Source organism: Rhinopithecus bieti, unplaced genomic scaffold (genome assembly GCF_001698545.2).
Source record: "Rhinopithecus bieti isolate Rb0 unplaced genomic scaffold, ASM169854v2 scaffold_36004, whole genome shotgun sequence".
NCBI classification, from domain to species: Eukaryota; Metazoa; Chordata; class Mammalia; order Primates; family Cercopithecidae; genus Rhinopithecus; species Rhinopithecus bieti.
Genome location: NW_016815976.1, coordinates 699,620 through 714,542, shown reverse-complemented (window position 1 = coordinate 714,542; position 14,923 = coordinate 699,620). Strand labels below are relative to the sequence as shown.

At 34.6% G+C, this 14,923-nt stretch overlaps 1 protein-coding gene across 1 annotated transcript in view; it reads left to right on the top strand.

Moving 5' to 3' along the window:
• The window catches only part of MYCBP2 (MYC binding protein 2), a 300,774-nt gene that overhangs the window by 129,071 nt on the left and 156,780 nt on the right, over positions 1-14,923 (top strand). Inside the window, 6 exon segments of the mRNA XM_017854221.1 lie at positions 2,161-2,333; positions 5,432-5,557; positions 5,647-5,774; positions 10,650-10,741; positions 13,084-13,218; positions 14,566-14,649. Of these exon segments, the coding sequence (XP_017709710.1) occupies positions 2,161-2,333; positions 5,432-5,557; positions 5,647-5,774; positions 10,650-10,741; positions 13,084-13,218; positions 14,566-14,649 (738 nt within the window).

Sequence of the window (14,923 nt, the reverse complement as noted above, 5' to 3'; positions counted from 1 at the left end):
TGTTTTTCAGTGGGGCACTTATACTTTACAATTATCATATGCATTGCACATCCAATATTAGCTTACTTTCCTTCTGGCCTGCATCTGCTTCCTTTTATATTCTTCAGGAGCAAACTTTGCCTGAGTAATTTGAAACGTCTATAAAGAGCAGATAAATGTTAAGAATACCTATTTTATTTCCCACATACAGATTTACACAAATAATATGTGAATTTTTTTTTTTTAAAAAAAAAAAAAAAAAAAGCAAAAATACATATAGGAAAAAGGATGGTCATACTCTATATCTGTTTCTTTTCCCATACCAGATCCCACTAGCCTTCTCTGTGGATCACAAGTATGAAGTTTGATTTATACTATCTGCCACCTTTTAAAATGCATGTATTTTTCTTTTTATGTAAATAAAAACATTCCTACTTTAGATTTTTGCTCAAAAATAATGTTGAGATCTTTCCAAGTCAGTATTTCAAAAACAGCTTCATTATTAAAATTGTGGAATTCTATAGTCTGGATAGACCAAATATACTTAACTGTTTGCCCATCAGTGAACATTTTAGATTTTTTTAATATTACAATATTACCTACAATGCTACAGTGAACAAGTACACAGTTATCTACATACAGAGTTTTATACACATGTGGGAGTATTTCCGTAAGCTAGCTTTTAGAATTGCTGAGTTAAAAGATAGGCTCACAGAATTGTAAAATGACTGAAGTAAGTCTCAATCACTTTAGAAGTTTATTTTGCCAAGGTTGAGAAGATGCCTGGGAAGAAAAGATAAGCCACAGAGATCTGTGCCCTGTACTTTTTCTGAAGAGGTTTGAGGGCATCAGCATTTAAAGAGGAAAAGCGAGCAGGAGGAGAAAGGGAAAAGAAAAAATTAGAGGATGTGGTCACATTCTTGTAAGGTTTTGATTAGGCTTACTGAATCCACATGTTGCACATGAAAAGGAAGGGGTAGAGGAAACAGTGAATTTTGTATTTGGAGTTAAAGTAAACATAGAGTAGAGGAAGCAGTCAAATATGCATTCATCTGGAGTGGGTGGGGCTTGGTGGGGGGTGCAGATAATTTCTAGTCTCTTCTTGTCCCTTACCATGAATTTTCCAGAACCAAAAGGAGATTTTAATCCATGGATATTAGAAACTATGTGTTTCCATTATTTACCATCAAGAGAGTTAATGAAACTGTTGAACACTGAAGACCAAGAGAAAATCTTAAAAGCAACTAGAGAGAAAAGAATGATCACCTGAACAATGAGATCAACAAGACTTCCCAAAAGCAATAATGCAATAATACTAATGCTACTAATTATAGAAGCTACCATGATATAATTTATTTTCCCCCAAAGGCTATTTTAAGTGCTTTTGAAAAATAATTAAAAAATTTTTAATTGTGGTAAAAATACAATGTAAAATTTACCATCTTAATCATTTTGAAAGTCTGCAGTCAGTAGTGTTTAGTGTATTTATGTTATTGTGAAATAGATCATCAGAACTTTTTTTTCTCGGAAAACTGAAACTCTATATTTATTAAACAACAGCTTGCATCCCTCACTTCCCAACCCCTAAAAGAGGTCGGGAAGTGGAGATAGCTTTTTGAAGTTTTTGTTACAAAAGAGATAAGAGAAATGGGATGATGAGGATGTTGTGGGTTCCTAAGTTTTTATTGGTTTTTGCTGTTTGTTCATATGGTTGAACATCTACATCCATTCTATCTGTGCTTCCTTTCTGTGGATAGCATTCCATGTCCTTGCCCATTTTTGCTATGGATTGATTGTTTCTAGCTCTTATACGTTGAGGATATTGTAGCTTTGTCTCCATGTACATTTCACATTTTTCTTCAACTTGTCCTTTGTCTTTAAACTGTTTTAATGGGGTATTTGTTGAGTTTCATATTTATATGTATGCATCAAAACTTTAGTATACAGTCAGTTGCTGTATTTTTTAAGTATTATAATCTACATTACTGTGTTCAAATTATTTCATGTTTAGTGATGTAGTTTTTTTATATGTTTAGCTTAGATCCATAAGATAATGAGCTATATTTGTCCTCTTTGAACTGACTGTATTATTTATTCTCTTTGTATCATCAGTTATGTTTTAGGAATTTTTTTTAAAACAAAACCACATGGAGGAGCTGTAATTATTCTTTTTCTTTAAAGGTTTCGACCAAATACTAGAGAGCTGTGGTGTTACAATGCAGTGGTTGCTGATGCCAGGCTTCCCTCTGCAGCAGACATGCAGTCCAGATGTAGTATTCTAAGTCCTGAACTTGCCTTGCCAACAGGATCAAGGGCCCTCACTACCCGATCTCATGCAGCTTTGCACATTTTAGGTAGGGTTGCCATTTGATGTACCATTAATTCACATAAATGTGTGCTGTCCAGGGGTTTTTTTAGAGTATTTAAATTTATATGTAATTCTGTCTTGTTTGTTAAATAATAATAATATAAAAAATGAGTTAAATCCTCTAAGAGGCTAATTCCACAAAAAACAATACCCGAGACCTGTACTAACACCATCNTAGGAAAAGGATGGTCATACTCTATATCTGTTTCTTTTCCCATACCAGATCCCACTAGCCTTCTCTGTGGATCACAAGTATGAAGTTTGATTTATACTATCTGCCACCTTTTAAAATGCATGTATTTTCTTTTATGTAAATAAAACATTCCTACTTTAGATTTTGCTCAAAATAATGTTGAGATCTTTCCAAGTCAGTATTTCAAAACAGCTTCATTATTAAAATTGTGGAATTCTATAGTCTGGATAGACCAAATATACTTAACTGTTTGCCCATCAGTGAACATTTTAGATTTTTTTAATATTACAATATTACCTACAATGCTACAGTGAACAAGTACACAGTTATCTACATACAGAGTTTTATACACATGTGGGAGTATTTCCGTAAGCTAGCTTTTAGAATTGCTGAGTTAAAAGATAGGCTCACAGAATTGTAAAATGACTGAAGTAAGTCTCAATCACTTTAGAAGTTTATTTTGCCAAGGTTGAGAAGATGCCTGGGAAGAAAAGATAAGCCACAGAGATCTGTGCCCTGTACTTTTCTGAAGAGGTTTGAGGGCATCAGCATTTAAAGAGGAAAAGCGAGCAGGAGGAGAAAGGGAAAAGAAAAAATTAGAGGATGTGGTCACATTCTTGTAAGGTTTTGATTAGGCTTACTGAATCCACATGTTGCACATGAAAAGGAAGGGGTAGAGGAAACAGTGAATTTTGTATTTGGAGTTAAAGTAAACATAGAGTAGAGGAAGCAGTCAAATATGCATTCATCTGGAGTGGGTGGGGCTTGGTGGGGGGTGCAGATAATTTCTAGTCTCTTCTTGTCCCTTACCATGAATTTTCCAGAACCAAAAGGAGATTTTAATCCATGGATATTAGAAACTATGTGTTTCCATTATTTACCATCAAGAGAGTTAATGAAACTGTTGAACACTGAAGACCAAGAGAAAATCTTAAAAGCAACTAGAGAGAAAAGAATGATCACCTGAACAATGAGATCAACAAGACTTCCCAAAAGCAATAATGCAATAATACTAATGCTACTAATTATAGAAGCTACCATGATATAATTTATTTTCCCCAAAGGCTATTTTAAGTGCTTTTGAAAATAATTAAAAAATTTTAATTGTGGTAAAATACAATGTAAAATTTACCATCTTAATCATTTTGAAAGTCTGCAGTCAGTAGTGTTTAGTGTATTTATGTTATTGTGAAATAGATCATCAGAACTTTTTTTTCTCGGAAAACTGAAACTCTATATTTATTAAACAACAGCTTGCATCCCTCACTTCCCAACCCCTAAAAGAGGTCGGGAAGTGGAGATAGCTTTTGAAGTTTTGTTACAAAAGAGATAAGAGAAATGGGATGATGAGGATGTTGTGGGTTCCTAAGTTTTATTGGTTTTGCTGTTTGTTCATATGGTTGAACATCTACATCCATTCTATCTGTGCTTCCTTTCTGTGGATAGCATTCCATGTCCTTGCCCATTTTGCTATGGATTGATTGTTTCTAGCTCTTATACGTTGAGGATATTGTAGCTTTGTCTCCATGTACATTTCACATTTTCTTCAACTTGTCCTTTGTCTTTAAACTGTTTTAATGGGGTATTTGTTGAGTTTCATATTTATATGTATGCATCAAAACTTTAGTATACAGTCAGTTGCTGTATTTTTTAAGTATTATAATCTACATTACTGTGTTCAAATTATTTCATGTTTAGTGATGTAGTTTTTTTATATGTTTAGCTTAGATCCATAAGATAATGAGCTATATTTGTCCTCTTTGAACTGACTGTATTATTTATTCTCTTTGTATCATCAGTTATGTTTTAGGAATTTTTTTTAAAACAAAACCACATGGAGGAGCTGTAATTATTCTTTTCTTTAAAGGTTTCGACCAAATACTAGAGAGCTGTGGTGTTACAATGCAGTGGTTGCTGATGCCAGGCTTCCCTCTGCAGCAGACATGCAGTCCAGATGTAGTATTCTAAGTCCTGAACTTGCCTTGCCAACAGGATCAAGGGCCCTCACTACCCGATCTCATGCAGCTTTGCACATTTTAGGTAGGGTTGCCATTTGATGTACCATTAATTCACATAAATGTGTGCTGTCCAGGGGTTTTTTTAGAGTATTTAAATTTATATGTAATTCTGTCTTGTTTGTTAAATAATAATAATATAAAAAATGAGTTAAATCCTCTAAGAGGCTAATTCCACAAAAAACAATACCCGAGACCTGTACTAACACCATCAAAGATTTATGTATGCGCATTTGTTTAATTTTCCCAGAGGTAGACCCTTAAAATAATGTTTTGCTCAACTTGAATGTATTAACTTTTAAAGATAAGATAAAATGTTTTGCAGCATACTTACTTTGTAGCTGGAAACTTTATATCACTCTACATAACTATGTGTTTTGTTGCTTTTAAAATGATCCTTAAAAGACTCATTTTAAGACTCTAGCACTTGCAGTTGTGAAATCATATTCCTAAGTGTAATTACTAGATCATAAATGGAACTCTTTGTTTCTTTTTTCTCAAATTTCATTTTGGTTTCCATTGTAGACACCCAAACTAGCATTGATTAAGGTTGTGTGACACTAATGTGTCTTCCTCAAGTAGTACTTTAGAAATCAAACTAATTTGGAGAGTTTCATAAAAGGAATAACCTTGTAAGAATTCAAAGGTTAAGTGATTTCAACTTTTCAGAGATCCAGTTTTCTGTAAAATGTTGTCATATGGCATGTTTAAATATGATCATTAATCAGACAAGGGAGAATTTGTATTGGTTTTAAGCATTCTTCCATTAAATGAAGAAAATTATTTATTTTAATTTATCCCCTATAGCATTTAATGTCGTCAATACCATAGGACATTTTGATTTCAAGGAATTAAATTTTGTTTATTTATTTTTAGGTTGTCTTGATACCTTGGCAGCTATGCAGGACTTAAAAATGGGTGTTGCAAGTACAGAGGAAGAGACTCAAGCAGTAATGAAGGTTTATTCTAAAGAAGATTATAGTGTGGTAAACAGGTTTGAAAGTATGTATACTTAGGTTTAGGAAATATTGTCTTACAACTGAAATATATATGAATCTTTTAAAATATAGATTATGATTTATATGTTCTAGGTCATGGAGGAGGCTGGGGTTATTCTGCTCATTCAGTAGAAGCTATACGTTTCAGTGCCGACACTGATATTTTACTTGGTGGTCTTGGTCTGTTTGGAGGTAGAGGAGAATATACTGCTAAAATTAAGGTAAAGTTCATCAACAGTGTTGCCCTTTTTTGTTTGAAGATACTGATTTGTACTTAATTTATTATTTTATTATTTTTTCCTTTTTAACTTGGTTTATTTTGTTGTTTTAATGCTTCTTTTTTAAAAGGGATAGAGAAAACATTGCTAAAATCGAATACAGTAATACTACATTAGTAATTCATTAAAAATCAAAATTCTGTAAGAAGAGAAGAAATGAAAATCATTTTTCAACGATTTACTACTGAAAAAAGGCTATATCTCAGTCCTTTGTATGGAACTTCTGCTGGCCTAGCAATACCAGCGCCTGTTTATGTGGCTACTTTCTTATAGCCATTTTAATGACAGAGGAGGCACAACTGTTTAGGGACATTTTGATGTAGCTAAATGTTTTGAGCATTTTTAGTGCCAAATACTATGTAAACAGACATCTTCACCCCAGGAGTGGAGACCATGTATGAGTGAGAGATGGTGTTAGGGGAGGATTCCATGTGATAGGCAAACTAAAAATCATCAGGAGTCATATGTTCACTACACCTATTCGTGTCCAAAAGGGCCAACAATCATCCTAAACAAAGTATATGTTCATTCTTTGAATATCCACTAATAGCTTGAAGGTTCTGCTTCTCAAATTACCTGATTTTGTTCTAAAAGTGAAAGAAAAAACTAGTTTCTGCCTGGATTTCAATAGCAGGCTTCCCAAAAAAACTCGATTAAATGTCGTCTGTTCAGGAGGTATTTTCTTAGTTCTCTCAATAATATCTAAAAATGATACCAATATGTTAACACTCTTCTTCATGATGGTGGTTTCCAAGGACATTCCCCATGGAGGCTCAACTAGAACTGACAAACTTAAAGAAGTATTTGCTTATTTCTGGTTATAGTTGGAATACATATGCTAAAAAAGTAGATAATGTAAGAATGAATAAAGTAAAAATTTAAAGCTCCTCTAGGTATATGGAGTATAGTGATAGAATAATGATTAAGAACTCTTGTAGGACATGTATTTTGATAATAAGAAAAACAGTAGTTTGGCTCTTTTCAGTGCAGCTGCTTTAAGGTGGTTATTTTAGGATGTCTTGATTCATCCTCACGTTAGAGAAGCAACCTCAATGTATTATGTCGTTCTACTTGACAACGTCTAATAAGCTCATCAGGAGGATGTATTTTTTCTAGCTCTAAGAGATTTTTTATTTTCGCAATAGTGAACAACATAGTGGACCTTATCTTCAAACACTGTGGTATGTAGAATTATAGAGGCCTTCCATATATGTTGTTTTATATTGGCCTTATTTTCTTTTCAAACTCAAATTCTACCTCACTCCTCCTGTCCTCTGGAAATGATCTTGCCTTTTGTATTCAATTATCCAGTGAGTGGACTAAGGCCTTTCAACAGTAGTCAGTCTTTTTTCCCCCTCCCTTTACCTCTCTGTAATGTATACATTTGTTAAGCCCTTCTTTATTTTTTTGTTTTGTTTTCATACCTCTAGTTGTTTCTTCTATCTCTTTGTGGTTCATTCCCTTCCACCTGGACACTGAATGTAGGAGTTCCTCAAAGACCCAGCCCTAGGCCCTCTTTCTTCACATATTCTCATATGTATTCTCTTTTAAGCCCAAAGTTTTAATAGCCATCAGCATACCATAATCCCCAAATTTGTATCTCCATTTCAGACTTCTTTGATGCATTTTCATATAAATATGTTAAAGGCACATCAGTTATAAGTCATAATATCTCAACTGAATTCTTGCTCTTCCACTGATCTCTCTCTCTCTCATGATTAGTACCATCCTCCATATGCTTGATACATAGGCCAGAAACCTAGACATTTTTCTTGATAGGCCTCCTATGTCTCTATCTTCCCCACAAAAAAAACACTTCTACCACTACCCTAGGCAAAGGTATTTGTCTTGGACTATCCCCCTAGCTAGTCTCTGTACATATTCTTTCTATATTTTCTGTCTCCATTCTCTCTCTCACCATTCCTACTTGAACCTACTCCAGTCAGATTTTTGCCCCCACCACTGACATTGCTCTTATCAAGGACACTGATGACTTTCATATTGCTAAATTCGGTAGTCAAGCCTCAGCTCTCATCTTCCTAAACCAGTCAGCTGAATTTAACCCAATTGAGCTCTTCTTTGAAATACTTTCTTCCCTTGTTCCCAGGACACCACACTTCATTTTCCTTTTGTCCCACTGACTGCTTTTCTTAGTCTCCTGCTGGTTGCTCATCATCTTCCTGACCTGTAAATGTTGGAGTGCCAAGAACTCAGTTTTTGACATCTTTTAAAAATATTCTCTTCCTCATAGTGGTCTAGCCTCATGGACATTTATCTCTGATGACTTTTAAACTTGCAGACCTCTTCTCTGACCTTTAAACCAATATGTACAACAGCTTACTCTGTGTCTCCACGTGACTGTCTGATAGGCATTTTGGAGGTAACGTATTCAGTACTGTGCTTCTGATGATCTGCCTAAACCTGCTATCCTCATGTTCTTCCCCATCCCAGGTAACTGACTCAGCATGGAGTTAACTTCATTCTTCTGTTTCCTCAGGCCAAAAATCTTGGAGTCATCCTTGATTCCACTCTTTCTTTTACACACATCCCTTTGGCAGCAAATATTGTCGGTTCCACTTTCAAAATAAATCCAGAATCTAACCACTTCTGAAAACTGCCACTGGTATCAGGTTGGGTCATGCCACAGCTATTCTCATCTGAATTATTACAGTAGCCTCCCAACTTGTGTTCTGTGTCTGCCCTCACCCCATTTATTCTGTTCTCAGTATGGCAGAGTGATTCTCTTAAAATGTACAACAGATTGCGTCACTGTCTCTTTAGAATCCTGTAGTGTCTTCCTATGTTAGAATGAGAACCAAAGGCCTTAGAAGGACCTACAAAGTCCCCATCAGAACTGGCTGTCATCACCTCTCTGACCTTTTGTTCCACTAGTTGTTTCACTCTAATCTGGTGACACCTGCCTGCTTATTGTTCCTCAGACATTCCAGGCACAGTCAAATCTCAGTACCTCTTCACTTGCTGTTTCCTCTTAACTACAGCTCTCTTCACTTCAGCACCTACATAGCCTACTTTCCCATCACCTTCAGAGCTTCATTCCCTGGTAAGCCTATTTAAAACTGTAAATTCAATTCCCAACCATAGACTTACTCCCAATAGCCCTCAATTCTTTGTTCGTATTGTTTGCCCCTTTATGCCCAATTTCCAGAACTGTGCTTGGCATACAGTATGTGTTCAAAAATATTTGTTGAATGTAAATACAGGAGTCGGGTTAGGGATAAATTATTAAGAACCTTCATATCATGCTGTGGAGGAGATGAGAAACCAAGGAATAATTTTAGATTAAGAAAGTATTCTGATAAGATATTTTTATAAGGGTACTAAGGGTCATGAAACAATTGCAAAAATCCTCAACTTTGTGGAAAATGGGTTAGAAGAAGGAAAGAATGGAGATAAGACTAAATAGTTGTTGAAATATTCCAGCCAGCAATAGGGGATATGGCTGAACTGACAAGCTTTGGTACCAGTAAGAGAATAGATGCAGTAATGGCAGAGAAATGTGGAAAAAGGATTATTTCAGACTATTTTGTTTTAAGACAGAGTCTCTTTGGTAGCCCACACTGGAGTGCAGTGATGCCATCTTGGCTCACTGCATGGAGCCTCTGCCTCCTGGGTTCAAGCAATTCTCCTGCCTCAGCTTCCTGAGTAGCTGGGACTACAGGCATGTGCCACCACACTCAGCTAATTTGTGTATTTTTAGTAGAGACGGAGTTTCACCATGTTGACCAGGCTGGTGTCAAACTCGTGACCTCGTATGATCTGCCTGCCTGAGCCTCCCAAAGTGCTGGGATTACAGGCGTGAGCCACCAGGTCTGGCCTATTTCAGACTTTTTATCTGAGAGACTAGGTGAATGAAAGTACCATTAACCAGAACAGAGAAGGCAGGAGGAAGGTATAGAACTAGTAGGATGAGGGGAATCCAATGACTGTTGAGAGTAAGAGCTGAGCTGGAGAAAGATTTCTAAGTCATTAGCATATAATTTTGCATTTTAATCTTTATCTGCCTCTCTTGCAATTCACCTGCCGTAATTATTGAGAAGAAAGGCCTCTTCCTCGTAATTCTTATTTTCACTTAATTTCGTAACCTTTTTCTATTGGATATTTTTTCTGTTTTTTTTTTTTTCTTACCCAGAGGATCTTCCCCTCTTTTTTAAGAGTCATTTTTTTTCATGCTTTTATCTATCTTTTCTCACGCCATATTACTTCGAACTATATTTTGTTACCTATTGTTTTTAAGGATTCTTACATTGCTCTTATCTCTGTGTAGCTAATATTTTTCTACCCTTTTTTATTTATTTTTTAAAGAATTCTACAGTATTCACTGAATTTTTAAAAGTACTGTGAGATGGTAACTGTTAGTATCCACCCACCTTTTATGGATGAGGAAACTAGGTCCCAGGATCTCACAGCTAGTAAGTGATGAAGCTACCTCATTCTAAATGAGGTAGAATCTCACCTAGTGAGAAACTCACTTAGCTAAAATTTTTTGGTTGAGTACTCTCACCTTTTTCAGATGCTTATGTCATGTACAAAACTTGTATAGAACTATTTAGAGCATTTGATATAAGTAGATAAATATATAAATTAGGAAAACAGAGATTAATGTAGGCCATAAAACCTTGTTTCTTAATTTAAATACATGTGTTTGTGTATTTCACATAATGTTAAAAAAGCAGGTACTCTGATTTTTACATTTGATATGGTCCAGCAAACATTGATCATGCACAACATTATGAACACATTGTTTATCAGATTTGTATAGCTGATTTATATAAATGATTATCTTTCTCCTTTCCTTAGCTGTTTGAATTGGGTCCTGATGGAGGAGATCATGAAACTGATGGTGACCTTCTTGCAGAGACTGATGTATTGGCTTATGACTGTGCTGCTAGGTAAATAATTTGTGCATTATTCATTGTAACTCTTGCATACTTAATATTAAAAATATATTATAAATGAATAAACATACTTTAAAAGGAAGTTTTAAATCTGCTATGAATATCAAATGCTTGAGAAATTAAATTATGTATTAAGCAATGTAAGTATTGCTTTCAAAAATACTGAATTAAAACTAATAATACACTTCATAAATTTATTTCACAAGTTAATTCAGTTGTTTCAATATTGAAGATAAAAAGGGAAATATGCATATATTTTACACACCTTTATTTTCATGCATCTCTTACGGAATACCTAGTGTGTTAGTGTTCTAATAATAATACAGTTATTTATTACTCCTAGCATTACAGGCAATAAGTAATTAGTGTTAAGTGGTCATATTTGGCCATAATTCAGATTACGCATGTACTCTGACATCATGCTGGTAGAATATACTTGATAATAACACACTTGGGGAGGTGAGCAGCTTTACTGAAACCTTTTGGGAGTTTATAAAAATTAGTATGTTTATTTATGAAGCTTCATTAAGTAGGAGGATACTTACACTTTATCAGTCCTCTTTATGTAATCCTAAGAATTATCTCAACATTGTGTTATGAGCAGTATTCCCTGGTTTGAAGCAGGGAATATTATGATAAGAAAAATTATAAACTGAGCTTCATAGTAGTAATAGTGTGCTATGTTTCCCAACAATAACTATGTTAAAACCTTGTAAGTTTTTTTGCTAGTGAAAATATATATTTTCAGAAACAAGGATGATCGTAAGATACTGACTTTGCTTGTACAAAATAGAAATACTTTTGAAAATGAAAGAGTAAATCTAAAGAAAATTTTGACTATTTCTTAGGCATTAACTAATATCACAAGTTTTTTTTAGTAACCTTTAGTGTTTTATGCAAATGAATATTAGGGAAAAATCTAAGAAAGCTAATTGATTAATTTTCAGCAAAGCCTTAAGGTACCATTGACATTTGCTGTATTTATTTATTTATTTGCTTATTTTTTATTTTTGAGACAGAGTCTCACTCCGTGGCCTAGGCTGGAGTGCAGTGGTGTGATCTCAGCTCACTGCAGCCTCTGCCTTGCAGGTTTAAGCGATTCTCATGCCTCAGCCTCCTGAGTAGCTGGCACTACAGGTGCATGCCACCAAGCCCGGCTAATGTTAGTATTTTTAGTAGAGATGTGGTTTCACCATGTTGGCCAGGCTGGCCTTGATCTCCTGACCTCAAGTGATCCTCCTGCCTCGGCCTCCCAAAGTGCTGGGATTACAGGAATGAGCCACTGTGCCTGGCTACCATTTGTTTTTGACCATATGAATTTGAGTCGAAAATATAAAGCACAGTTTCATTTACAGAGAATCATCTAGGATTTCTTCATTAGCTCATGTACAAAGCCCAGACTCCTAAGGCATTGGGAGCATTAAAGGATTTCCATAATATCCAGCATCTTTTTTGACTTTCTACCGCTACTCTTCTATAGCTATCTTAATGCATTAATGAAATTAATAATGAACACCTTGCCATTTCCTGACCTCTTTTGTACTTCCATACCTCTACAGATTTTTTCATGACATTCTCTTGTTTCTTTAAATGCCCTTTATTCTTCTTTCAATTCCAGCTACAACCAATAAGCATTATTTCCACTCTGTTACCTAGTACTTTGTAACTTGTTGATAGCCTTTAGAAGATGCCCTTATTTATTGTCTTTTTTTCTTCTTCTAAATTAATAATGTTTGTATAGATATTATGTGACAGACTGCAAACACCTATCTGACTTTTCATTATCTTCAGGACAACCCTATGAGCTAGATATTATTTTCACCCCAGTTTTCAGGTGAAGAAGCTAAGATACTGAGAGGATAGAGTAACTTGCCCTGTGTTGCCCTGCTAGCAGGTCACAGAGCTGGGCCTTGAACCCAGGCCACCTGACTCCAGGGCCATTTTCTTAATATTCTGCCTCTCAAAACTATTTAACTGAATGAATGAGCTTTAAAACTAAAGTTCAGATTTTTATTTTCTAGCAAAATTTGCATGTTTTTTAACATTAGTTTAAAACATTCTATCTTATTGTAATATGAAAGTTTTATAACATTTAAGGATATTGTAGAATTCAACAAGAGGAGGAAGAAATGTAATTCTATCACCATAACACAAATGACTATACTTGGCTTACGTTCTTGTCCAGACTTCTTAGAGTGTTTTTAATGTTGTTTGATAAGAATTTTGTAATACAGTTAGTTTCATGTTTTTCTTCATAAGGGATTTTGAAAAAATAAATATATGTGACAGAGAAGTAAAAAAAAAATACTGTCTTTGACTCACTAATTTTTTCTCAGAGAAAAATACGCAATGATGTTTGATGAGCCTGTTCTCCTGCAAGCTGGTTGGTGGTATGTAGCATGGGCCCGAGTGTCAGGACCCAGCAGTGACTGTGGATCTCATGGACAGGCGTCTATTACCACAGATGATGGGTAAGTAAATGCCCAAGTGTTACTTAAGCAATTCTTATTTTTGTTAGAGGAATATTGTTTTGAAACCTCAGAGGACTTTCAGCAGGATTCAAAAGCTTAGGAAGACTAGAGCATGATGTAACTGCTAAAAATTAAATTCATGTAACCTCATGCCAAGTTAAGGTCTAGACAGAACAAGGAAATAATAAGACCACTGTGCTTTGCTCCTGTCAGATGGTATTTGTATATATTTCTGGTTATTACATTGTTTATGAGCTTGATTACCAAATTAGAAATTATATAGAGGAAGGTGACAAGGATAATGAGGAGTTTGGAACCATAAAAAAGAAGTAGATATGTGATACTAAATTTGATAATGCATGAGAAAGCAGTTTAAAATTTCAAAGCTTCAGCAATGTGTGTTATTTTAATAAAATATATGGAAAATTTTGCTGTTTTAAAATAACTTTCATGTATAGAGTACTTTTCAGTTTATACTTTCTTATGTTTTATCTGATTTGATGCCCTCAATAGCTTTGTGAAGCAGTTATTAGCCCCATTTTATACTCCAGGGACTACAGAAATAAAAAAGGTGAAATTACTTGCTATTTCCTGAGAGACTTGCAGTTGAAACCACGTTCAGACCTGTAACCTGTTGACTCTAAATCCAACATTTCAAATATTCTATTACTGTGATTTATGTATTCTAAAGGACTATCATTTGTAAGATAAATTCAATTTATTCTTGATTACTCCTGAGCATAAACTATTTGAAATCGGTTGAAGTTATATAACAGTATATATTTCAGTGCAGGTCAGTTCATAACAAAGCTGACCAAAAAAGAAATAGACTTATTTGTGAGGTGAATTTCCTGTTGCTGAATATTCAAGGAGACTACTGTGGAAACATCACATCTGTTGTGTGCATCCCTTCAACTTAAGAATGTATTTAGAACTAAGAGACTACTTTGACCCTGGACTGTATGATTTTCTTAGACTATTCATTCAGACTTGGGATGTCATGGCACACCGAGGCTAAAGCTTATCATGCAGCTAGTCAAGCAGATATTATACTACTACTTGTAAGCAGAAATTTTAGAAGTTTCCTGCTGTGGTTAAAGCTGAGTTGGAGAGCTAGGAGGGACAGGACAGCTACTCATTTAGAAGTCCTAAACGGGTTCAGTTCTTTCGTTTTACTGACTAACCCATTCAGAGCTAGAATGAAAATCTAGAAAATACCTTTTTGCTTTTCTTTATTTAAAAGAGTGAATCATTTTCATTGACATAAGATTTGAAAATATGTTTCTTAAATTTCTTATTTCCTGTGATGATCATGTTGTTTTTGGTGTCATTGTTTTCTCTTTTTAGGGTTGTTTTCCAGTTCAAGAGTTCAAAGAAATCAAATAATGGTACAGATGTTAATGCTGGTCAGATACCTCAGTTATTATACAGGTATTTAGCATATTTATACTGAATTAGTATGGTTTATTATTTTGCTATAATGAAGTAGAATCATTACAAAATATGTGGCATAATAGGGAGAAATTATTTGAAGCATTCAACAATTATAATATGCCAGTAGAACTATAAATATATTTAAGAAAAACAGTTAATATTTTGTATGTTTTTAAACATTTTCCACACAGGCTTAATTTTAAACTTTGCCTGATTACTCAGATTATCTGTATTATACCAATAACAATATTTTACTGACTTAAAAAAAAAA